General features: G+C 37.1%; 1 protein-coding gene and 1 pseudogene across 3 annotated transcripts in view; one reads left to right on the top strand and one right to left on the bottom strand.

Annotated features, from left to right (window-relative positions):
- LHFPL3 (LHFPL tetraspan subfamily member 3) overlaps positions 1-27,729 on the bottom strand; it is a 530,561-nt gene that overhangs the window by 20,495 nt on the left and 482,337 nt on the right. For 2 of the 3 annotated variants that reach the window (XM_025041937.1, XM_015599496.2), the window contains one exon: positions 23,807-26,008. The exons of the other annotated variant lie outside the window; for it this stretch is intronic. Coding sequence is in view for 1 of the 2 variants with exons in the window: in XM_015599496.2 (XP_015454982.1) it covers positions 25,980-26,008 (29 nt within the window). In the remaining variant the exon portion in view is untranslated. Of the gene's footprint in view, positions 1-23,806; positions 26,009-27,729 lie in introns of those variants that run through there. 3 annotated transcript variants of the gene reach the window in all.
- On the top strand, positions 10,585-15,908 carry LOC102897641 (annotated as a pseudogene).

Genomic DNA, 27,729 nt, shown 5'->3' on the forward strand with positions numbered 1-27,729 from the left:
TAAATAGAAAAGAATTCAGTGCTCCAACCAAAAGGTAGAGTGGCTGAAAGGATAAGAAAACAAGACCGCTACATATGAAAAGGAAGGGGATGGAAAAAGATATTGCTCTAACTGACCTAGAAGATATTTAAGTCAGAAAGAGAAAGATAAACACTATATGATTTCACCTATATGAGGAATCTAAGGAATAAAAAGAACAAACTAATCAAAAACAGACTCACAAATATAGTGGACAATTCGGTGTCAGACAGAGGGGGATTTGGGGGGCTGGAAGAATGGGGTGAAGGGCTAAAGAAGTAAAAATTAGTAGCTGATGGATGGTTACAGAGATGGGGAGCACAGCACAGGGAATGTAGTGAGTATTAATATGTTGGCTAGGTGGAAGGTAGGGGAAGGAGGGAACAGTGGCGGGGGTCATTTTACAAACTATATAGATGTCTAACCAATGTACTGTATACTTGAAACTAATTAAAATAAATAAAAAAATTAATTAAAAATAAAAATAAAAAATAAATAATAATAAAAAAAACAAACACAGGGAGGCAGCCAAAATGAGGAGACACAGAAACATATCCCAAATGAGAGAACAGAACAAAACTCCAGAAAAAGAGCTAAAAAAAAAAAGAGACAAGCAATCTATCAGATGTAGAGTTCAAACCACGGACAAGAAAAAGCTAAAAGAGTTCATCAATGCCAAACCAATATTATAAAAAATATTAAAGGGTCTTCTTTAAGAAGAAGAAGAAAATAAAAAAGAGATAAAAAATGTGTGAATAATAAAATTGTAGTAACTACATATCTATCAACTATTACTTTAAATGTAAATGGATTAAATGCTCCAATCAAACGATGGGGTTGCTGAATGGATAATAAAACAAGGCCCTTACATATGCTAATCTTTAGAGAATCACTTCAGATTGAAAGATACACACAGACTGAAAATAAAGGAATGGAAAAAGATAGTTTATGAAAATGGAAACAAAAGAAGTTGAGGCGACAGTACTTATACTAGACAAAATAGACTCTAAAACAAAGACTGTAACAAGAGACAAAGAAGGACCCAGCAATTCCACTTCTGGGTATTTATCCAAAGAAACACAAAACATTATTTCGAAAACACATATGCACCCATATGTTCATTGCAGCATTATTTACAGTAGTCAAGATATGGAAGCAACCTGTGTCCATCAACAAATGAATGGATAAAGAAGAGGTGGTACATTTATATAATAGTATATTACTCAACCATGAAAAAGAATGAAATCTTGCCATGTGCCATGGATGGACCTAGGGGCTATTATGCTAAGTGGAATAAGTCAGCCAGAGAAAGGTAAATATGATATGACGTCACTTACATGTGGAATCTAAAAAAACAAAATAAATGAACAAACAAAACAAACTCATAGATACAGAGAACATTTTGATGGTTGCCAGATGGGAGTGGAGTTGGGGGGATGGGTGAAAAAGAAGAGGGGATTAAGATGTACAGATTGCCAGTTATAAAAATAGTTATGGGGATGTAAAGTACAGCATAAGGAATATAGTCAGTAATATTGTAATAACTATACGTGGTGTCAGATGGGTACTAGACTTATCAGGGTGATCACACTTAAGTTATTTAACTTAAGTATATATAATCATTATGTTGTACACTTGAAACTAATGTTTGTTGTATGTTAACTGTCATTGAAAATTAAAAAATATTCGAAAAATAACATGCCCTCAAAAGCATTTCTTTGGTGTTTAATTAGAGAGTGGCATTAGATGACTTCCCACTCCCTTCTTCTCGCTGTTTTCCATCTCAGAGCTCCTGTCAGTGGGATTGCTCTTCTGAGCCCTGCTGGGAAGGATGTGGGGTCTGTGATAATGGTCACCGCCTTCATTAGAAGAAGGAGGTTGAGTGACTCTTGCTCTGAAATCCCCAGTTAATCAGGTCCAGTAGGAGGTAGAAATTGGCCTTCCTTTCTCTATCCTTCTGCTTTCCAGCTGCCATCTGCTCCTCTCATGAATAGATTTTCTTCTGGTTTCAGTCCCATGACTTTGCTTTCCAAGCGCTATTGTACCCAAGCCAGCTGGTTAGCAGGACTAGGTTTTAGGGTTATAGAATCTTAAGGTCAAATAGGGGTTAAGCACTATGGGAAAGGCAGAAACAAAGTTAGAAGGTCACCAGGAAATCAGAGGGCAGGGGCAAAGTTGGAGGGAGGTGGGCCTCCATGTATTGCACGGTCCATGTCAGGGTCCAGTAAGTTAGAACTTGAGGGCAAAGTTCCTGCAGCAAAACTGTCAGTGCCAAAGGATGTCCAAGTGTTCCTCAGACAGCTGTGTAGACTTTGCCACTGCTTTGAAAGGTTAGAGTGGGTCATACTCACCTGCTCAACCCTGCATTATCCTCCAGGTGGTACCACTGCCGCAGGCAAGGGGTCTTCTTGAGTTTCTGTAATTTCTGCAGTGAGGAGAGCCCAGAACTGTAGAGCAGCTTTACAAAGCTGTTTCGTTGTGGGACTGCTTGTCCTCTGTGAGTTTTTACTATGATCTAGCACCTTTAGCAGTGATTTCATATGAAAATGTTACCTGGAGAAAAGGGGAGCCCTGAGAACACTCAGGCTCCCCAGAACCTGGGGCTGCAACCTCTGATCTCTTCTTGGCTGCTTTGCTTTTTCCTCTTTGAAGGATAGAAGAATTCTGATATAACAATTTCGAGGGGTGGGGGGGGGCAGGTGGGGGATACAGCCAGAAAGTATGGGGCAGCTGTTGTAAACTTTCCCCGTGACCTACAGCTAATTTCTTAATTTCTCTGAGCCTTAGCTTCTTCATATGTAAAAGGAAAAACTACAGTATATGCTTTGGAGTTGTGAAATAATGTATCATATAGAATTTGGAGGACAGTGCTGAGATCATACTAAACAGGGATGAACTTGACAAGCATGTAACAACTCAGTAAGGGCAGAGAAGATCCTTCTTACTAAAATGGAGGGCAAGCCTGTGCTGGAGCAGATTCTGGAGGGCCTTTTGGTGCCAAACATTAACTCATTAGCTGCTGGATGTTGGGGAGTTTCCAGGTGGGGCTGAGGTGATGAGGAGGGTAATGTTATTTATCAATAAGGATGAAGTTACTTAAATAGTTTAATGAACGAGTATGGCAGCATACCACCTAAATATCAGTTATAATTCTAAGTGTCAAATATTAATTGTCATTAGCATAAATGTTAATTACAGGGCTCTTATAACTAAATTCTCTCTTCTCCAACACATGTACACACATGTACACACACAGACACACACAGCTTCTTAATTTTTAAGACAGAAAAATCAGAAAGCGCTTAGAAAAGGTAAAGGACCAGCATGTGTCAGACTTGGATTGCAGCAGTTTGGATGAACAGTCTCTGGGACCTGGGAATGTGTGTGTTCGTTACCCGCCTGCTCAGGGGAATGGCTTTCTGATGGATCAAAATTCTGTTTTCCAGGTTGACTGGGCCTCACTGTCACGCTCTGCCCAGAGAGGATTCTGCAGTTCCCAGACTTCAGTGTCAGGGGAACAGGGCTGGAGTGGGGATATGGGAAAAGGCTCCTGGGCTTTGGTGGCAAATCAACGAGTTCTGCATTAGTTTGCCAAGGCTGCTTTAACAAAGTACCACATACTGGGTGGTTTAAACAACAAAAATTTATTTTCTCAATTTATTCTGGAGGCTGGAAGTTTGAGATCAAGGTGTCAGCAGAGCTGGTTCCTTCTGAGGGCCATGAGGGAAGGATCTATTCCAGGACACTCTCCTTAGCTTGTAGATGACTGTCTTATTAACCCTGTGTCTTCGTGTCATCTACCCTGTGTGTCTGTGTCCAAATTTCCTCTTATAAGGACACCAGTCATATTGGATTAGGACCCACCCTAAAAACCTCATTTTAGACCTTATCTCCAAATATGGCTATATTCTGAGGTACTGAGGGTTAAGACTTCAATACGTGAATTATTGGGAGAGTCATGATTCAGTCCATAGCAAGTTCATTCCTCCCAGCCTGGTGTGCCCAGAGTAGTCTGCAGGCTTTTCTCTCTGGCACGTGCAATGTACATGCTCCTCTGAGATTTTCTCCCATGTCTTTCTTTTCTCACTTCTTATTGTGAAAATATTCAGTCACATAGTTGACTATATACCAATCCACATATCCCTTACCTAAATTCAATACTGGTTAAGATTTTGACAAATATCTTTCATTTGTGTGTGTGTGTGTGTGTGTTTGGTTTTAGCAACTGATACTATATTAAGTATTTATGTTTCAGAAACTTAAGTATATTGTCTTATTTAATCCTCACAATTCTGCAAATGTAAACATTAGTCTCTCAATTTTCTAGAATAGAAATCAAAAGTTCAGAGCTGCTAAGTAACTTGCCTGAGTAAGTGGTGAAGCTGGGATTTGAACCTGTGTCTCCTAAACTCATTCTTTAATATTATATCATATTCTCTGTGTTTTGTTCCTTGCACAGAAGAAAATTAGACAGGAAAGAAACACTGCTGCTAAACTCAGAGTGAGGGGAAAGAAAACTATTATGCTTTTGGCCTACCCCAGTATACATGTGGCAGGACTGTTTGAGGATAGGACCAGACTTAGATTAATTCTGTTTCAGTCTTGGCCCTTAGGCTGGAGATGGGTTCTCACCACCCTAGTGGTCAGTGGCGCCTGCCAGTGGCATCTGCCAGTATGGTAGGGCAGAAGCAACACCATCTGGTCATACAGGCTTCCTCCAAAAGACCCCACCCACAGACTGCTCCCTCCATACTGGCAGCATGAAAGCATCAGCATTCCCAGACCCCAAGATTCACCAAGAACTCAATACTTATTCAATGCAATGTACATAGTTGAAGACTGCAGGCAGAGCAGCTTCCTGCCCCGGCATCCTTGATTATCTGTGCATATTGGAACTGGGTGTGACCCCCATACTATTTGCACTCGAAGGGGCTTTATCTGGCTATGGAAATTGTGAGATCAAATGGGGGTCAGGGAATCCCTGACATTCTATGCACGCTTTATATTTGTATGTACATGAACATCTTTCCGAAAGAGGAGCCTTATTTTTTGTCAGATTTTTGGAGAAGTCTCTGATCCTTAAAGGTTATAAAGCATTACTTTGGGACAAATTTAGGTAATGTTTTTGTTGATTTAATATTAACTTGAGCTAATTTAACATTAGTTTACCTTTCCTATGAGATTTCTGTTGGGTTTCTTGGGACTCGGCTAGGTGTTGGGAAAGTGTTAAATAGAATGAAAAATGTATCATTAATTAGCTAGTTGAAGTTTAAGAGCCCAAGGTCTGGAGTGGGACTGATGGGCTTTAAAGCCCAGCTTTGCTGTTCGCTAGCTACGTGATCTTGGGCAAGTTACTTAAGCTCTCTGCAGCATGAGGTTCTCCTCTGTAGCACGAGTTGATAACTACAGTATTACCTCATAGCATTGTTATGAGGATTAAGTGAGTTGATAAACACAAAGTCTTTAATGCTACATAAAATTTTATCATTATTATGGTTTGTTCTATTACTTCTTATTTAGCAGAGTGAAGTCGTTATTGGTGGCAGTGCCTTTGTGGCAGGATGATGTCAAGGCTGTCCTTCCAATTCTCTCATATGCTCAGAACCCCCATTGTGTCCTTCCATCCTATCCCTCCTTTCTCCTCCTCCATCATTTAAAGCTGACTTGGTCTTAAGACTGATTTAAGAACCACTTCTCACTATCTCCCAGCACATTCCATATTCCCCTCTGCTTTATCTCTTCTTAATAGCCTGCAGCCTCCACATAAACAAACACCTGCACATATTATGTATATTAGAAATAGAGTGTTCCTCATATATCCGGGACTCTATCTATCTCATTTGGTCCTTATAACAACCCTTTGAGGAATCTCATAAACCTATATCTTATTAACCCAATTTTACAGATGAGGAATTTGAGGCGCAGATAGGTAAGTGATTTTGCGTAACTCCACAAAGCTGGTAAACAGCAAATCTGAGATTAAGGTCCAGATATGTACATCTTCAAAGCCAATTTAGCTTGCTGTGTTATTTACTCATTTACATCCTTGCAACCTCATTTATAGTATTATTCTATAGTATTTAGGTTTTCATGCTTTTTATCTTAGAAAGTCTATAAATTCCTTGAAGGCAGAGATGATTCCTTAGACTGTTTTTAACACCTCATGGTACATAGGACAATATCTTGGGTAAAATGGGTACCCTATGAATACTTGTCTATGGATATTCAATGATTACATGTCTATGAGAAGCAGCTGAAATATGTTCAGTGTGTTTTGTTTCATAATTTAATTACTCTCGTACTATAAACAGATAAGATTTTTTAAAAGTCTCATTTCTATAAAACAAAATTTGAACATACATAATGTGTAATATTAATGCTACAATCTTTTTAATGTCTCTATATAGATAGAGTAAAACAGCTGAAGTAATATTATGGGAAATTTGTACCTGAAATTTAAATGCTTGGAACATTGTCTAGAATGAAATAAGGAATTATTATTATTGTCATTACAATGCTGGTTGTACAATTATCACCTATTATTATCACAGAGAAATTTGCTCTGAAGGAACTCTTAAGTCTAGCTTTAAAATGTTGAGAAGGAAGAATATTCCCTGTACTAACATCTTTCCTTTGATCCTTACTTAGCCTTTGGAATTAGTGTCATTTGCATTTTTGCTCTCAGGAACCTGAGGCTCAGAGAGGTCGTGCTATTTACCCAGGGAATGGTGGAATCAGAATTTAAATGTAGCGTGCTTGCTCCCCAAAACACTAGCTCTTCAACTATACAGATACTCTTACTATGTAACAAACAACTCCTAAAGGTAGCAGTTTAATGCAATAAATATTTGTTATCTTAAGTGGTTTTTGAGGGTCAGGAATCCAGAAGCAGTTTAGCTGAGATTGCAATCAGATTGTTGGCAGGCTTTAGTTTCTTGCTGGCTTTTGGCTACAGGTCTCAGTTCCTTGCTATGTAAGCTTTCGGTAGCCTGCCTGAATGTTTTCACAACACGGTAGCTATCTTTTTCTTTGAGTGATGAGAGAGCCTAAGACAGAAGTCACAGTATTTTATTTTATTTTATTTTTCCCCCTCTTTAATTCCCTCTCACCACACTTCCACCCCTGGCCTATGGTTGTTGCCATTTCCCCTTAAGAACTGGATCTCTGAAGGCGGGGCATCTCCTCCCACACGCTCGCAGCGTGTACCCAGGGCCTGGCGCACCTGGGGTATGGTCTGTGGCTCCACCTGGGGTGTGAACACAGGACCTTCTGCATGTAAAGCAGACATGCTAACCACTACACTATGGAACCACCCCAGAAGTCACAATATTTTAATACCAAATATTGGATGTGACAAATCATCACTTCTGTCTTAAGCTCTTCGTCACATAGACCAAGGCCAGTAAGTGTGGGAGCAGATTACACAAGGATCTGAATATCAGGAGACAGTAATCATTGTGGGGGCATCTTGGAGGTCAGCTACCACATCTATTTAGGCTGATTTGGGGGTCAACTGGACAAGGTCCAAGTGGTGGCAACTTTCTGTGCAAGTACACTGGCCATTTTGTGGAGACTCAGGCTTATTCTTTGGTGGCACATGAAGTCCATTGATGTCTACTCTGGGCTGCCTATGTACTTTGTACTGTTTAGCTTGACATAATATTTCTATACAACATATTCCTGAAACTCTAGCCCTGATTATAGAAGGAACAGAAGATCCAATCTTCTTGTAATAAGAAATTATTATTTTTTCTCTAAGAACTTGTGCATATTCATAAACAGACCAGAAACTTGAACTTCCAGTGGTTACTTGTAGATAAGTCAATATAACTTCTAGCAGGAAGGGTGGTTTGGAGGTTGAGGGCTTGGACACCGGGGTCAAAATCCCTTGCTGTCCTTACGAGGTGTCTGACATTGGAAAGTTACTTCTCTGAGCATTAATTTCCTGTGCTGTAAAAGAGAGCTAATAATATCTACCTCACAGGTTTTTTTTTTTGTTTTTGTTTTGTTTCATTTTGTTTGAGGATAAATTGAGATAAAGCACAATGTGGAAATTGTATTTTCCAAAGATGGTGACATCAACACATATGGATAAATATCACAACCTAAGTGCTCTTCTTACATTGTACCAGGAGAGGTAGGGTTTATTTCCCCCCACCCCTTGAAAAGAATTTCAGCAGATCTTTGTAACTGTATCAACCAATGGAATGTGCCCGAAGTGATGCTGCATGATTTTTAGAGGTAGGTCATAAAAGAAATAAGGTTTCCACTGTCTGTCTGTCTAGTGATGCTTGCCTTTTGATTTAAGCTACCATGTTGGGAGGAAACCCAAGTCACATAGGAAGGCCCCATGTGGATATTCTAGCTGGCCCTTAGTTAATGGCCAGCATCAACCATCAGGCATATGAATGAACAAGTCTTCAAATGATTCGAGCCTCCAGCCTTCAGGTTTTCCAGCTGAGGTCCCAGGCAGCCTGTAGCAGAGATAAGCCATTCCCACTGTGCCCTCTTTGAATTCTAAGCCCACAGAAAATGTGACAGATAATACATGATTATTGGTATTCTAAGCCACAAAATTTTGGTGTAACTTGTTATGCAGCATTAGATAAATACATAATAATCCTCCCGGTACAGTACCTGAAAACAGATGATCAATAAATTCTGGGTTATGGATTAAAAAAATGTGTGCCTCGGCAGAGGGAATGCAGTTAGGATTAATATGATGGCTAGGTGGAGGGCCAGGGGAGGGAGGGAGCAATTGGGGGGATCGTTTTATGAACTATATAGATGTCTAACCAATGTACTGTATACTCGAAACTAATTTAAATAAATAAATTTTTAAAAAATGTGTGCCTCATTACAGAATAGTTTTAAAAAACTGGGCCAATGCAAAGCCATTTCAGATTAGAGTATTAAACACTAAAATATAGTAGAAAGGTTAAAGGAGAGGAACACATTAAAAATAACTATAGCTACTTCAATTTGGTAATGAATTCACAACATAAAAAGGAATAATTTGTGACAACAAAAACATAAAAGGAGAGGAAGAAAAGAACGGAACCTGATAGGCTTATTAAGATAAGATGCTATCGGCAGAAAAAAAGACTATATTATCTATGAGACACTTTATATAAACTACATGGTAACCACAAAACAAAAATCTAGCACAGAGACACAAAACATAAAAAAAGAGCAAACAGAGAAAAACATCATAAAAAAACCCACCAAATTAAAATGGCAGACAGAAACACAAGAGAAAAAGAAACAGTAGAGATATAGAACAAACAGAAAACAAAAGATAAATGGCAATAGTAAGCTCTCATATATCAATAATCACCCTAAATGTAAGTGGAAAAAACTCACCAATTAAAAGGCACATAGTGGTTGGATGGATCAAAAAACAAGACACAACAATAAACTGCCTGCAGAGACTCGTCTCAGCTTCAGACAAACACAGGCTCAAAGTAAAGGGGTGGAAGCTGATACTCCAGGCAAAGGTAACCAAAAGAAAGTGGTGTAGCCATACATATTTGGGGCATAACAGACTTCAAGCCAAAAAAGGTAACATGGGACAAAGATGGCCATTATATACTAATAAAGGGGGCAGCCATCAAAAAGACATAAACATTTATTAATATATATGCACCCAACATAGAAGCACCAAAATATTAAGGACTTAAAAGAATAAATTGACAGCAATACAATAGTAGTATGGAACTTTAACATCCTACTTACATATATGGATAGATCATCCAGACAGAAAGACAAGGAAACAGCAGCCTTAAATGACATATTAGATCGGATAGATTTTAAGTAAATATATATGAAACTTTTCATTCAAAAGCAATAGAATATACATTATTCTCAAGTGCACATGAAATATTCTCAAAGATAGACCATATGTTGGGACACAAAACAAGTCTTAATAAATTAAAGAAGATTGAGATCATATCAAGCATCTTTTCCAACCATAATGGTATGAAACTAGAAATCAACTACAAGAAAAAAATTGGAAAAATCACAAATATGTGGAGATTAAACAACATGCTACTGAACAACTATTGGGTCAACAAGGAAATCAAAGGATAAATAAAAGAATACATAGAGACAAACGAAAATGAAAACATGATATATCGACAGCTATGGGATGCAGCAAAAGTGGTACTAAGAGAGAAGTTTGTACTAATACAGCCCTACCTCAAGAAAAAAAGAAAAATTTCAAATAAATAATTTCATTTCATATCTAAAGGAACCAGAAAAGGAAGAAGAAACAAAGTCCAAAGTCAGTAGAAGTTAGGAAATAATAAAAATCAGAGTGGAAATAATTGAAATAGAGATTAAAAAGACAATAGAAAACATAAATGAAACTAAGAACCAATTCTTTGAAAAGATAAACAAAGTTGATAGAACTTTATCTAAACTCATAAAAGAAAAAAGAGAGAAGGTTCAAATAATCAAATTTAGAAATGAAAGAGAAATTACAATGAATATTACAGGCATATAAAGGATCATAAGAAGTTACTATAAACAGCTTTATATACAAACAAATTAGAAAATATAGAGAAAATGAAGAAATTTTTAGATTCATACAACTTTCCAAGACTGAATCGTGAAGAAATAGAAAATCCAAATAGATCAATCACTAGTAAGGACATTGAAACAGTATAGTAAGGACATCGAAACAGTAATCAAAAACCTTCCAAGTAACAAAAGTCCAGGACCAGACAGCTTCACTGGTAAATTCTACCAAATATTCGTAGAAGATTTAATACCTATCCTCAAACTCTTCCAAAAAATTGAAGAGGAAGAATGCTTCTCAATTCATTTTATGAGGCCACCATTACCCCGATACCAAAACCAGACAAAGATAACACACACGCACGCACACAAAGAAAATTACAGGCCTATATTTCTGATGAACATTGATGTAAAAATTCTTGACAAAATACTAGCAAACTGAATACAACAATACATTAAAAGAATCATATACCACGATGAAGTGGGATTTATTTGAGGGATTCAAGGATGGTTCAACATCTACAAATCAATCAGTGAGATACACCGCATTAACAAATTGAAGGATAAATATCATGATTATCTCAACAGATTCAGAAAAAGCATTTAACAAAATTCAGTATCCATTTATACTAAAAATTGCCAGTATAATTGGAATAGAAGGAAAGTACCTTAACACAATAAAGGTCGTATATGATATACCCATAGCTATTATCACACTCAATGTTGAAAAATTGAAAACTTTACCTCTAAGATTAGGATGCCTATTCTATCTACTATTATTCAACATAGTATTACAAGTTCTAGCTAGAACAATCAGGCAAGAAAAAGAAATAGAAGTCATCCAAATTGGAAAGAAAGAAGTAAAGCTGTTACTATTTGTGGATGACATAATTTCATATATAGAAAACCCTAAAGACTACACCAAAAAACCATTATAAATAATAAAAAATACACAAAAGTTGTACAAAAGTAATGTACAAAACTCTGCTGCATTTCTATACACTAATAATGAAAAATTAGAAAAAGAAATTAAGAGAAAAATTCTGTTTATAATCACAACAACAACAACAAAATAAAAAATACCTATGAATAAATTTAACCAAGGAGGTGGAAGGAGGTGAAAGACCTGTACACTGAAAACTATAAGACATTGTTGAAAGAAATTGAAAAAGACATAAAGAAATGGAAAGATATGCCATGTTCACGGATTAGAAGAATTAACATTGTTAAAACGTTCATATTATCTAAAGCAATCTATAGATTCAATGCAATCCTGATCAAAATCTCAACAGCTTTTTTCACAGGAATAAAACCAAAAAAAATGCTAAAATTTGTGTGGAATTACAAAAGACCCCAAATAGTCAAACAACCCAGATAAAAAAGAACAAAGCCAGAGATGTCACTTCCCCCGATTTTAAACTATACTACAAGGCTAGAATAACCAAAACTGTGTAGTATTGGCAGAAAAATAGACACATGGACCAATGGAACAGAATCAAGAGCCCAGAAGTAAACCCACACATATATGGCAAAAGAGTCAAGAACATACAATAGAAAAAGAAAAGCCTCTTCAATAAATGATTTTTTAGGAAAACTGAACTGCCACATGCAAAAGAATGAAACTAGGCCGCTATCTCATACAAGTCACAAAAATTAACTCAAAATGGATTAAAGACTTGAACGTAAAGACCTGAAACCATATATACATAGAAGAAAACGATGGTTGGTCTTAGTGATGTTTTTGTGGATTCTACTCCAACGGCAAGGGACACAAAAGGAAAAATAAAGAAATGAGACTGCATCAAACTGAAAAGCTTTTGTCCAGGAAAGGTAACTATCAATAAAATGAAAAGGCAACCTGCCAAATAGAAAAAGATATTTGCAAATCATGCATTGATCAGAGTTAATATCCAAAATATATAAAGAACTAATATATCTCAACCACAAAAAGCAAACAACTTAATTTAAAAATGGGCAGATCTGAATAGACATTTTTCTAAAAAAGATGTACACATGGCAAACAGAAACATGAAGAAATGTTCAACATCAGTAATTATTAGGAAAATTCAAATCAAAATCACAATGAGATATTACCTCACACCTTTAGAATGGCTATTATTAGAAAGACAAGAAACGACAAATGTTGGAGAGGATGCAGAGAAAAGGGCTCCCTTATGGACTGCTGGTGGAATTGTAAATTGGTGCAGCCACTATGGAAAACAGTATGGAGATTCCTCAAAAAAATTAAGAAGAAAATTATCATATGATTCAGCTATTCCACTTCTGGATATTTATCTGCAGAATATGAAAACATTAATTTAAAAAGATATATGTACCCCTATGTTCACTGCAGGATTATTCACAAAGGCCAAGAAATGTAAACAACCTAAGTGTCCATCTACAGATGAATAGATTAAGAGGATGTGGTGTACACACACACACACACACACACACACCCACACACAACACACACACACACATGGCTGAGTAGTATCCACTACTTGCCATTTATCATAACATGGGTTGACACATATAAGTGAAATAAATCAGATGGAAAAAGACAAATACCATATGATTTCACTCATATGTAGAATATAAAAACAAAAACAAAGCAAATAACAAACAAAACAAAACAAATGCAGATTTATAGAGGCATACAACAGATTGGTGGTTACCAGAGGGGAAGGGGCGGTGGAAGGAGGGGGAAACAGGTAAAGGAGCTCGTCTGTACAGTGAAGGATGGAAACTGGACTTTCAGTGGTGAGCATGATGTTGTACACCCCTCAAACGTATACAGTGTTATAAACCAATGTCACGCTAATAAAAAATATGTTTTTTAAAAAGCTGGGCCAAACCTCTTTTTTTTCCTCCAAACTGTTTCTTGGTAGGATTTTGGGAAAAGACTTTTTGACTTTGTTTTTCTCTGGCTTCTTTTACAGGTAAGATTACTTATTCTGAGTATGAAGCATATAAGAGCAGGTTTTTAGTTCTCCACCTGCTGAGTTGTCTCATGGATTTCCAGTCTCTTGCAGGGGGTTACAGCCACAGCTGTTTCTGGATCTGGCTTATCTTTCTGGATCTGGATCTGGCTTATCTTTTGCTTCACTGGCTCATTTAAACTGTTTCTCAGTGTTAATCAATAGGCATCAAGGTTGTCCACGTTTAGTCCTTGCTCTACTCACAAATGAAAATTAGAATCATGTGAACTATTCTGATATTTCCCTTCTTTTAAAAGCATAACCTTGATTCACCAGACAGCTACAGTTAAAAGAAATGTCCAGGTTGGTGTTAAAGAGACATTGTCACACAAACCCTGGCATCTTTCCAGGATTCCAAGGTGTTGCCTCTTTGTTTTTCCTCCAAGTGTCAGAAGGTAACACAACAAGGTGCCTGCATATGTGGGTGGGGATGGGGTAGGGTGGAGCCTGGGGAAGTCAGGCTGTGAGGCCTCCTTTAAGGTCTTGGTGCTCCCTGCTAGGATCCCTGTCCTTGGCAGTGCCCTAGGGCTGCTCAGACAGCATCTATAGATGAGGGTAGAGAGTGGGGAAGGACAATGTGTGGCCAGGGATCTGGCCCTATCTATTTTGTTTTATTGTGGTAAAATATGTATAACATAAAATTTACCATTTAAACTATTTTTAAGCTTATAATTCAGTGGCATTAAGTACATTTACATTGGTGTGCAGTTATCACCATTTCATATCCAGAACTCTTCATCATTCCACACTGAAACTCTGTCTATTAAACAATCACTCCCTATCCCCCTTCCCTCCAGCCCCCATTCTACTTTCCGTCTCTATGAACTTGAACACTCTAGGAATGTCACATAAGTGGAATCACATAGTATTTTTGTTACTGGCTTATTCCACTTAGCATAATGTCCTCAACATTCATCCATGCCTCAGAATTTCCTTCTTTTTTATGGTTGAATAATATTCTGTTGCATGTGTATATCTCATTTTGTTTATTTATTCAATTGTTGTTGGTCATTTGGGTTGTTTCCACCTTCCAGCTGTTGTGAATAATACTGTAGTGAAAACTGGGGTACAAATATCTGTTTGAGTCTCTGTTTTCAATTCCTTTAAGTAAGTATTCAGAATTGCTGTATCATATGCTAATTCTAGTGTCCAGAGACCTGATTTTGGGTCCTCATTGTGTCTAAGGATCTATTTGCTAATGGAATGGGACAGCGGGCTGTCCCGAGGGCCTGTGCAAGTTAAGCTCACTGCAATCTGCTAATATATATATAATGATACCTTGTGTTTCCACTGAGCATTTACTTTGTGCTAGTTTCTGTGCCGAGTCTAGTGTCTCTTATACTACTCTAGGAGGTACATTTAATTATTACTTCTGTTTTACAGATTAGAAAACTGAGGCATGGAGGTGTTTCATAACGAGTTCAAGGACTAGGATTTGAACCCAGATAGCCAAATAGAGGGACATTAAATTAATCTGCCAGGATTGTGTTTATTTATCTAAGATAAACAGCTTATGTGGAATAATTATGGTAAAATCAAGTATATAAGAAAAAAGAGCTAATGTACTCTTTTGGCTGAGCAGCATCGTGGAGGTTGGCAAGAAAAAGTGCCTTTCGAAAGGCGGCAAAAAAGGAGCCAAGAATAAAGTGGTTGACTCATTTTCTAAGAAATATTGGTATGATGTGAAAGCACCAACTATGTTCAATATACGAAATATTGGGAAAACACTAGGCATGGGAACTCAAGGAACCAAAACTGCATCTGATGGTCTTAAGGGTCGTGTTTTCGAAGTGATCCTAGCTGATCTGCAGAATGATGAAGTTGTATTTAGAAAATTCAAGCTAGAAACAGAACATTCAGGGCAAAAACTGCCTGATTCATTTCTATGTCATGGATCTTACCTGTGACAAAATGTGCTCCATGGTAAAAAAATGGCAGACTATGACTGAAGCTTATGTTGACTAAAGCTCATGTTGATGTCAAGACTACTGATGATTATTTGCTTAGTCTGTTCCATGTTGCTTGTACTAAAAAATTCAACAATCAGATTTGGAAGACCTCTTATACTCAGCATCAATAGGTCCGCCATATCTAGAAGAATTTGATGAAATCATGACCCGAGAGGTGCAGACAAATGACTTGAAAGAAGTGGTCAATAAATTGATTCTGGATATCATTGGAAAAGACATAGAAAAGTCTTGCCAATCTATTTATCCTCTCCATGATGTCTTTGTTAGAGAAGTCAAAAGGCTGAAGAAAACCAAGTTTGAATTGGGAAAACTCATAGAGCTTCATGGTGAAAGTAGCAGTTCTGGAACAGCTACTTGGGATGGGACAGGTGCTTAAATTGAATGAGCTGGTGGATATGAGCCCCCAGTCCAATAATCTGTTTAAAATTCAGACTTTTCATGGTGACAAATAAAACTTATTTATGTGTTCTTTTTTTTAAGCTAATGTAATAAGCTTCTGTGGTTTAAGAGACTCTCTGTTGGGATCCTTTTTCCATATTTATGTTAATTTTTTCTTAGCCTGTATGAGAGGACCTTGTAGGTTACATGGAGGAGCTAGTTCTCTCTACTCTTGCCAGCATAAATCCTAGATTCCACAATGTATTTAAGGGTATCCAGTGGACCTACAGAAAGACATACCACTAGATGGCAGTATAAATCAAGTTTCAAAAAATCCAACTGCTTGCGAAATCTGTACACGGGTATCTTCAGCTTTTCCGAAGTTCATGTTAGGCCGCTTCGCTTTTATGAAAGACCTGCATTAGTACCTGTTTTCGCTAACCGAAATAAATCCGAAAACGATTTTTGCTTTAACAAAAACAAAACCAAAAAAGGCGAAAATATCTTTCAGCCTTTGTTTTGCAGCCAGTCCTCATAACAGCAACAAGCACCCTGAGCGTCAAGAGTGGTACCACCAAGCTCCTTCCCCAGGAAACAGCCTCTCAGCATCAAGCTGCTGCCATAGCTCTGAACTGTGTGTATGAGCATCTGTGCTTTACCTTGATTTATTTTGTGCATCGTTAGCAAGATGAGTCCTAAGGCAATTGCTTCTTTAGTTTATGGTCATTTCGGAGTAGGAAAGATTCAATAGGAAGCCTCACTTTCAGATAGTAAGGGGTGGGGTGGGTTGTCGTGGGGGGTAAGGGGAGTGTAGTAAATTAGGCTCCAGGAAAGCACTTTCATCATTTCTCATCACTTCATCACATGATCAGGGCAGTTGTATTTAATTCAAAGTGGGTTTCAATCACCTAGAAGAAAATTCACAAGATTTTTAAAGTCGAAAGACCTAAAAAGTGGGTTTTTTTTTTGTTTTTTGTTTTTTTATAAGAAAAACTGCTTCTAACATTTTAAGAATTCTTGCTTAGGAGGAAGCCAAAGATTTAAGTAAATATTTAGACCTGGGAAACCGAGTCAGCAAGATAACATCACATGCACATGCTTCTAGGGTTCTTTCAGTTCAGCATCTTGATTTGGCTAAGAATCAGCCTTTAGTCCATAATTACAAATATAGCTGCCAATTTAATCCTTGGGGGAAGTTTCTTTCAGTTAATGTCAGAGAAAAAGCCAGTATGTAAGTGATTTAGGAACGTAGGATTGACCCACAGGTTGGTGTGACATCTTAGCCCCTGGGCTCATCGACTTGTGGTTGAAATAAAGAAATAGATCTCACTTATTAAATGAGAATTCCTAGCTTTTTCTTTGAGAGAGTGAGTGCAGGAAGTGAGAGGCAAGGGAAAAGTATTGTTATCTTAGTTCACCAAGATATGGCTCTCGTAGGATAAATTTTAATGCTCTAACTGACATCTTTCCCAGGAGAGAGAATTATGTTTTATTTCAGAGAAGGCTGTACATGTGTACCTGGATGTTAAATGTTCTCAAAGTGGAAAACTGACTTAGAAATAGATTTGATTTTTTTCTCTCTAGCTATCATATGCAAATTATTAGTCTCTTCTAGGAGGTTCACAGGAAACCAGCATCAAAGAGATGGAATCTAGCTAATCCTCCAAGAACTGATGTTTGAGGACATGACTTTTGAAAGGCAAACACAGGATGACTCCTGCACACAGACCACCAAGAACCCAAGTATATTTGAAAGCCATTGTCAAAGCATGGAGTAAGGACATCTACGGTTAAGACCATCCTCTGTGACTTTACAGGCAAATTATTTAGCCTCCCTAAGCCTCAGATTTCTCATTTGTTAATGGGCATAATAATACCTCACAGAAAAAATGAGATAGTACACATGAAAGCACGTGTAAACTCTATGGTGCTATACAAATATTAGTTATCATTACTTTTTGCATGTCAGCCCACCCAACCCCATTCTTACCTCTGTCATGCCCCCAACCTACTAGTCATGTAGATTGGAAATCTGAGTGTCACCTTGGTTCTCTCTCTCTGTCAGTCTTCACCTCCTAGTTCCACCTCTCCAACCGGAGGAGTCTCCAAAGTAGACTTTCTGCTTCTCACCTAGCCTGGCTTGACTCCATCCTGCTCACTGCTGAAGAAATAATCTTGTTAAAATTGCACTTTGATTATATCTTTCCCTTGTTCAAAACCTTTCAATGATTTCCCCATTGCCTGAATAATAAAATCCAAAGTAGCTGGAATTTAAAAGCCAGTAACAATCTGGCCCTTCTACCTAAATAACATCAAGGAGAGAGCCAAACAGAAATCAAAGGTGTTACTGCTGATCGATGCTAGATTGGAGGATAGGTTATATAGTCACATGGATTTGCCAAAAAGTTTTCTTTCCCACTTCCTTGATCTTGACTTTGAGAAAGTCTATCTGAGGCTGGCCTTCCTCTCTGTGGTCATTTTAAGTGGATCTTAACCAACTTTCTACCCTTCTCAACCTTCCCAAGGGGTCCTGCACTCACTCTCCTGTCCTGTAGCATGTTCTGCCATGATATTTAGTTTACTCTTTGAGAGCATGCCTTCTTTATGAAAGTCAGAAACTCACAACCTATGAGCTGAACCTAGCTCCCAAATGTGTTTTTGACTTTCACAATGTTGGTTTGCACTGTTTAACAATGTACCAACTTATCGAACAATTAATATTATAAAAAATTCTATCTTGTCTTGAGAAACTAGAAAAGCTAGCAATGCTCGTCTCAGATTCAAACGGCTCCAATGGACTTCTTGCAAAAGTTGTCTGTATTGCTGTCTTCACCTCCTCAATTTCAACTTTTTCCCAGCTGACTGCTTTTATTTCCACTACTTTGTAAAGACTGTTCTTGTCAACATCACTTGTAACCTCCATAACTGCCCAACCCAGTGATCTCTTCTCTGCTTTTGTCTTACCTGATCTTCCAGCAGCATTTGATATTTAATCACACTCTAATTCTTCAAATACTTTTTTTCCCTGTTGACCTCCATAACACCCCATTTTCTAGGCTCCTCTTAGTCTCCTTTAATGGCTCCTGTCCTCAGCTATACCTCTACGGTCAGAGTGGTCTGGGCTTTGCCTGTGGACCTCTTCGATGTTTGCGTAGTCTTCCTAAATGATCACATCCATTCTCTGAGCTGTAAAAGCTAATAGCCCTGTCTACGAAATTTGGGTTTCTAGCCTGGACTTCTACTTAGAACACACATCTCTATCTAACTGCCTATCTAAGTTGACATCTCTTGAATTTCTAATTAGCAACTTGAATTTAAATTTTACAAAAAATACTTTTTGGATTTTCATCTCCCAAACCTCCACCTCTCCCCTCTTCTTTCTATCTCAATAAATGCACTGCCCTCCACTCCCAGGGCAAAAGTCTCATATTCCAAAAACATGTATCTATAGTAGATGCTGTGAGGTGCCCCCAGACCCCTCTTCAGGACCAGAGGACTGATTCCCTCAGCTGCTGGATGCACTGACACTTCACAGCCTTCTGCCCTCTCTGGAAATAGCCCTCAGCTAAAGAGAGCCACCACACCCAAGATCACACTCTCTGGCCGCAAGCAAGCAACTCACATACAGTGACTGATGCTTGAGGCCTGACCCCCTCATGTAATGCAAAACAACTCTGAGAAGTTACCCCAACTTCTGTGCTCCTTGTGGGGTCAGCTGAAGCCTTCACCAAGGCCGCATCACAGTCCACCATCTCCTTCTGCCTACCTGCTTCCTTCCCTCCCCCTGGCTTCCCTTCCACAGGTGTTGATCCTGAGAGCACTGCATAATAAACTTATTTCACTTTGATCTTTCTCAGAGTCAGCTTCCCAGGAAACCCAATGCGTAACACTCTCCCAAATTTGTCCACCTCTTTCTGTTTCCGCTCTGACTATTCTAGTTTAAGCCATCACCTTCCCTCATCTTGACTATTGAAATAGCCTCCCCCCAACCTCTTTGCTCTGTTCTTGACCCTACCATCCCTTTTCCTCACAATTGTAAGTTTTTTTTTTTTAAGTATTCAATTAAGTTTTCTTATTTCATTGGACAAAATTTGGTATGTACATTTAGGAAGCATGAAACAAATGAAACCATGAACCCTCCACTCAGTGACGATATGGAACTGTTGAAGTTGCCTCTATACTTTTCCTGATTACACTCCCTCCTTAGGTGGCCCCTTCCCCAGAAGTAACCACAGTTTTGAGATTTGTTTTTATCAGTCTTTTGCTTCTATCTTTATAGTATTGCCATGTAGATATTTATCATTAAACAAGGAAGAATTTTGTTTTGCTTTTTTTTGAGGTTTATAAAAATGAAGTCATAGTGAATCTTCTGTAACTTGTTTTTTTCCCACTCAACATTAAATATCTAATATAATAATTTATGTAGGTGTTTGTAACTTAGGTTTATTCATTTCTATGCCTTAGTAGTATTAAATTAATTAACTGAATCCACAATTTATTTATCTACTCTCTGTTGGTGCATATTTGCTTTCTATTTTTGTACACGTGTTTGGTCTTTATATACAAGAATGTCTCCAGCATGTATATACCTAGGAATAGAATTGATTAATTTAGTTTATGCAATTGTTTAATTTTACAAGACAATGCCAAATTATTTTTCAGAGTGATTATACCAATTTTTACTTGTTAACAGTTATAAGAAACCTGTCGCTGTACAACTAAGTTAATACTTAATGTTGTTAGACTTTTACTTTATGCCAATAAAATGGATATTATCATTGTGCAATTGACATTTGTCGATTACTAATAAAGTTGAGTATCTTTTCATATGTTTGCCATTTGTGTTTCTTTATCTGTTAAATTTCTGTACATATCTTTTGCTCATTATTCCTTTTTTTTTGGTTTTTAAGAATTTTTTTTATATACTGTATATTATTATCCTCTACCAGTAATATATTTAGCAAATACCTTCTCCCAAGTTGTGGCTTTTAGTTTTCTTTATAGAATATTTTGATAACAGAAGTCTTTTATTTTAATCGAGTTGAATTTATGAATTATTTTCTTTATGATTTTGTGTTTTATTCAATAAATCCTTCCTTTTCCTGAGATTATACATATTTTCTTCTAAAAGTTAGAACTTTACCTTTCACATTTAAGTTTTAATTCATTTCATGTAGGTTTTTGTGTACAGTGTGAGTCAGATATCTCATTTCCCTTTTTTCCAAGTGGATAACTAAAGAATTGTGAAGGGTCTGAGATTTTATCCTACTTGCAAACTAAGTTAGCCTGCCATAGTTTCATGGATGCTGGCAGAACACAAGACTCCTGTATCAGAGACAAAGGACTTTATTCCTTATGGCACAACAAGCAGCAAGTTGGTATTGCTTCCCCATGCTGCATTCCCAGAGGGTTATGAGAAGAGGGCTGGATGATACCTGCATTATACTATGTTGCATTACGGGAGAGGAACACTGAGCTTAGAGAACCTGAATTTTTTTAATTGGGCAATAAGCCAGCCTGAACTTTGCCCCAAAGGGAGACATTTTTATTATAGAACAATTAACAAATTTATTCTTTGCTCTGGAGAGAGGCCTTGTCTCTACCTTCCTAGGCTGTTTGCTGTACAGTCTTGAAAAGATAGCCTTCAATGAAGGCAGTCAGTGTCTCTGCTGGCAAGATGTGCAGAAACACAAACCTCATAATTGTTGAGTTTAATTGGTGAGAGATATGTTAAAGATGCTTTCTTCCAGATACGATGTGAGTTTGTGTTTACCAGTTACCAGAGCCCTAGTAAGCTCTTTAATTTCATAGTTTATAGTTTCTTTGACCATATGGAGCACGTATGATTGAATTCTAGACTTGAGAGGGCCAGGTCTATGGGTTAAAAATTTCAAGGGGTGAATATTTCTCCCCCGCTACCCTCAATCTAGAGCCAGTGAGTGTGCAGAGAGACTTCTTGATAGGCTTCTTTTGTTTGCTAGCATGAATATCTTTCCTGGTCCACCTGTCAAAGATTGTGGCTATCTTCAAGTGTCCTGGTTTAGGGTGGGATTCTCAAATTTAGCTCATCCAGTTCCAATGCCCCAAGGCTTAGTCTCCCATGCTCTACTCTGATATATGGATTTGCCTTTGGGCAATCCCAATTTTTGCATTTGCTTACACTTTACACTCGGTTTTCAGTTTCTTCTTTTTTTTTTATGCCTTTGATAAAAGTAAGATTTCTCTTACTTTCTTGCAAGCTAAGTCATGTATTAATAAATAAGCTCATTGTAATTCATCCAAGACCTGGTAGTATTATATAATGAAGGCTTTTTAGAATATCTAGTTCATACTGCTACAAGCAGAAGCCAAGAGTAATCTTTTAAAAATGTAAAATAGTTTGCATCACTCTTCTCTTAAGGCCCTCAGATAGCTTTTTCTCACACTTAAAAAATGTACCATTCTGGCCTACATAGCCTAGAGCTCATTCTTGGCTCAGCTCACATAATCCACCTAAGTGCCTTGCCACTCCTCAAGCGTAGTGACCTTGTCCCTGGCCTTTATACTGGTGGCTTCTCTGTGGGGCACGTTCTTCCCCCTTTCTTTATATGGCTGGCTCGTTCTTTTCTTTCTCACTTAAATGTCACCTTTCTATAATGTCCTTCCTTGATTAGCCTTCTCATTTTCCCATCATCACCACCATGTTTTAATTCTCTCTAGGGTACCTATCACTAGCTGACATTTTCCTGTTTATTATCCTTTTTCTTACTGGAACTTAAGACTCATGAGAGCAGAGATCTTGCTTGTGTGGTTTACCACTACCTTCTCAGGGTTTAGAATAGTACCTGGTACACGGAGGGGCTCAGTACTTATTTGTTGAGTGATTAGATCTGAATATTGGCTAATCTCTTTAGACAGGACCTAGGCTCTCCAGTGCTCCACTGTGCCCACTTCCTCCTATCATTTCCCCAACACGACTGTCTTTGCTTTGTTAATCTATGTATCTACCTGACCCTTGTAGGCATTTTAATTTTCAGTCCCTGATCATAAATCTTACTCTAATTATCTTCAGCATCTTGAGAGCAGAGACTGTGTTTTACATTTCTTTTCTTCCATCAATGTCTTGCATGTAAGTAGGAGGGGGAAGGAATTAATATTCATTGAATATCTCCTACTGTCAAGCACAACACCACTACTATAATTTCCATCTTCACAACACCACTATGAGGCTGGGTATTATTTATGTTCATTTTATAGATGAGGACATCAAAGTTTAGAGTTGTTCAGAGTTGTATAGTAAATGAAGTATCTGGCATTGGAACCCACCTAGATTGCACATACTCAATATGAACTATTTCTTTTTTTATTATATATTTTAATTAAAATTTATTGGGGGTGATGTTGATCAACAAAATCCAATGAGTTTCAAGTGTACAATTCAATGATATGTTGTATATATATTGTGTTGAACTATTTCAAAAGGGGTGCTCATGTCTAAAGAACAAGTGGCTGTTTTCAATTTGCAAGGTAAGGATTGAGTAATTAATTCAATATTTCGGGTCAAGTTTTACTCGAATAGTCTGGCTTTTTCCTTATCAATTTTATTCCACTGAGAATATGAAGATTTAGCTTGAGGTATGTCTATATTTGGCTAGAAGAGGCTTTGGAGATGTTAATGATATATTCTACATGAGGGTCCTGTATATCCAATAAATGTCTGCTGATAGCAAATATTATGGAATCTGAGAGCAAGGAGATCTGTTATTTAAGTCAAATCATCACCTGTCCCTAGGTCGCTGGACAAAGACAGACACTGAATGCACTGAATGTGTGTCACACAACCAAGCGATTTTTAAAATAACAAAATCTTATTTTTATTTTTTATTTTTTACAGAAATTCAGATATTCCAACAAATTTCTTTACATTTCCTGAACCTTAAAAAATTACACACAACTTTTGGACGCAATACAACAGAACAGAATGAGAAAGGGAGTCACTTTTTTTTTTTTTTAAAAAAAGTTAAAAACATACTTCTTATACTTAATCAACATTTAGTGATTTACATGTGTATTACCTATGTACAAATAGTACATTGTCAATGACCCATCTTCAGAGCACTGTGGTATGCTAAATTACACTTAGGTTTTATGGAAAAACTTTTTAAAAACATTTGCATGTGGATAGGAAACATTTTTCATTTTTTTAAATACCACTATTAGTGATGTAAAACTCCAATGGAACCTATAATTTACATGGATTAGAGAAAACCCATACCTTCTGTCATTATTGCAGATAGAGAGGTATCTCCCTTTAAATAAAAAATGAATTCTTGAAAAGTTGTGTGTAATTAAATTTAGTAAGTAGGATGTTTTGAATGCAGTGGAAGAGCTAATATTTAAAGCAACAAATAACTCCCAGAATGGCTAATACTTTAGTGATAATAAGTATTCCCTTAATTTAGTTCTTTAGAAAATCCCTATCTTTGTGAATTGGGTTTCATTCATTTAAGTATACCTGTAATATATTTTTAGCCATTAGAAACATAATCTTGTTTATGGTGAAAAGATGTCTAGTACCAGAAATATTTGGCAAAAACAGGAGTGTGATCCTAACAGATCCTAACAGAGGGTAAGGAAAATCAACCATGATCTGTATTACTCATATTATCCTCCATAGGTGCTCCAGTAATATATGTTAATTCGATCTTAATTTTGAGTCTAAAAATGAAGGCATGTTTCCTGCTCAGGTATAGAACATGGTTTAGCTTACACTGATTAGCCCTGAATGTACAATTTAGCTTGTGTTCATTCTCAAGTAATTGGCTACTTCAATTTTTAAATATTTTCCTGTTGTTGTATACTGGCAGGATATGTATGAGGTGGGGGCAGAGGAAGCCTGGGAGCAAAAGATTGTTGAAGACAACTGATCAATTGTACCTACTTTCAAATGCCAACAAGCTAAAAAATTTTTGAGTATTTTGAAACCAACATTAGTAAACAAAAAGGCAACTTACTCCTACCAAGTTTCTTTGACCTGTATAAGTATATATTCAGTTATTTCTAAGGCTATTAAGTTATTATTTATTTAGTTAGTACCACTTACTATCATTTAGAAGTAGATTTAATGAAATGACTTTTTAAAAAACAAAACAAAACGAAAGTGCCTGTCAGTAGGAGACTTAAAGGATATGGATTTTTGATGACATGATGGCAAAGAAAAAGAAAAAAACATATTTAGATGCCTACTTATAAAGTGTATTAAATTACTATGCATATACTAGGGAGAATTAGAAAAAGTATTTATTTTATAGCAGCCTACATATTACATGTGAGCATTGAAGATGAAAATGAGCTTTCTACATTTTTCAGAGTTCCTTGATGTTCCTGAAAGATAGGGAAATCTATGTTGTTTGAGAACCTAGGATGCAAAGATGTACTTCTTGTAATATACAGCTTGATGGAGTAATAGTTTATGTCGGAAACACTTTCTTAATAACAACTTGTACAGACATTAAACTGAACACAGACTGGGTAAAAAGTTTGAAGTGTTACATCTCTCAACTGAGTGGTTGTAACTAATTACACAGTGAAATAAACGAACAGCAGAGATAGGGGAACCTAGGTCATGGCTCCTAAGAAGATATTCAGAGGCATTTTCTAAGATGCTTTCTCAATAAATGATGCTTGATCAGCCTCTTGGTTACTGAGATAAGAATAATTTCAGATTGACTGCCTTTTTAAAAATGATGTTGAAAGATTAAAGCTTTTTGTTTTCAGTTCGATTTAAAAAGGACAGTTTACAAATCTCAGTACATATATATTTTACATGTTAATTCTAGCACATTTATATTTCTCTTCTTTGAAGTATTTCCTGAATGTGATTTCTCATGAATGCAATTTCTCATGAATGTTATCTGATCTTATTCAATGATAGTTTCCAATGAGCTGGTGTTAAATCCATAATCACCTCTCCTTCCAGAAAATCACTCCCATATCTGCTGATCTAGATTTACAGGTGCTTTGACAAGTGGATGTTTCACTCTTTTTCATATCCATTTCTGTATTCTGATCTCTCCCAAGTGTCTTCCTTCTTGATGTTGATGTACAAAAGCTGTTATTCGATTTGTTTAGCTTGTGCTCATTCTAGAGAATATTGGCTTAGCAGAACTGCAGAAAAGGATGGGGGGAGGTAGGGAAGAGAAAGAGAAAAGAAAGGAAAAGCATCATTTTCTGTCAGCAAGATTTTTGCGCATATTTGTCAAAGAAAAATCATACCAACAAATGTCTCATACGCACTTGTTACAAAGAAGACTGAAAAGTTTGAGTTTTCTGTTCTGTTAAACAAACAGCACAGTCTTCTGGCAAGGGGTTCCCCCCATAACCCAAACATGCGTATTCTGTATATCTGGGTGAAGATTACAGGCTGCTTTGAGGGAACAAGGAAGGATACGAAATGATCCCAAGTGTCACTGTTTTTTTTTTTTTTTTGCCTGGTATAGAAAACGCCTCATGTGAGTGTTTTCCTTTTCTCTTCAAGTTTTATTTATTTATTATACAATCAACATTATAACAACTAGGAAAGAAATGATTATAAAGATGAATCATTCACAATCTAATCACCTTGACACACCAATTGTTTTCTTCCCATTTTTTTTTCCCATTCCTTATCTAAATGTGGACTTATTTTATATAACTGGAAACATGGTGACACTTACAGATGACACTTTTAACATTATATTAAAAACAGCTTCCTACAGTTCCACTCTTTGCATCATCAGCATCAATTTCTAATGGCTGCATAATATTCCATTCCCATCTCCATTCCTTTCCTTTCCATTCTCCATTATTTCACCATTGTCATATATGTAGGTAGGTTTCTGGAATTTTCGTTATTATCAGTAATGAATATCTTTGCATATAAAGCTCCATTTGTTCTTTTAGGGTTAGGGTTAGGACACATTCTCAGGGGCTGGCTGCTTTTCCTTTGCTTCATCGTATTAGGGATCATACTTATTGATATAACTAGACCACAAATGGTGTGATTGACTCCATTCTTTGGATGACATTCATAGACATCGGCGCTGTTAACCAGGAATTAAGCGGGGTACCCTTATCTATTGTGAAGATGGGTCAAGGCACCTAGCTGGCCAAATTTGGGCTGAAAGGAAACAGTTTTGCATCACAGAGCACTTAGAAACACAAATGAAAATAAAACAATTCAGCCATTATTCAATTATTGTCCTCAATCCACATCACAAGATAAGATTATGGTGTTCGAATGAGTGCTAGATAAACCTCTGAAAGATTCTATTGTCGTTTCCAGTATTTATCCTCTTGTTTTCCAACACACTTAAAAAAATCTTATGCACATTATGGTTTTAATGAACTTCTCTCAGTGAGAGAACTCAGTTACATTAATGTACCCAGTAGACTACATAGGGGATAATTGAAATATGATCATGTCGTAATGATGATTAGTCTGTAATAATTTTCTGAGATTGAATCATGCTGGCAGAAACCCTATGGAAGGGAATGCTTTCTTCAGATATTATTAAAAGCAATTTAAGCCATCTGTGGATTTTATACAGTGCTATGGGCACTTCTGAACCTTGAAGTGGTCTCTGCTGCCTTGCCACGGAGCTGCTCTTGCTAGATGAAATCCAAAGTCAAGTTTGTGGGTCCAGGATTCCACTACTCTGGCATTCTTCACTCTGGATATTTTTCAATTTAAAATTCACAAAGCTGAATGTCTGGATTTTCCAGTAAAATCTGTGAAAGGCACTAGCTTGAGTGGAGAAAGGAGTGGATGAGGGTTGTAAACATATGAAGAAGAATAGGTAAGTGGGTGTTGAAAAGTGTCTATGCACTTGGAAAAGAAGGTAGCATAA

This window comes from Pteropus alecto, unplaced genomic scaffold (assembly GCF_000325575.1).
Source record: "Pteropus alecto unplaced genomic scaffold, ASM32557v1 scaffold109, whole genome shotgun sequence".
NCBI lineage: Eukaryota > Metazoa > Chordata > Mammalia > Chiroptera > Pteropodidae > Pteropus > Pteropus alecto.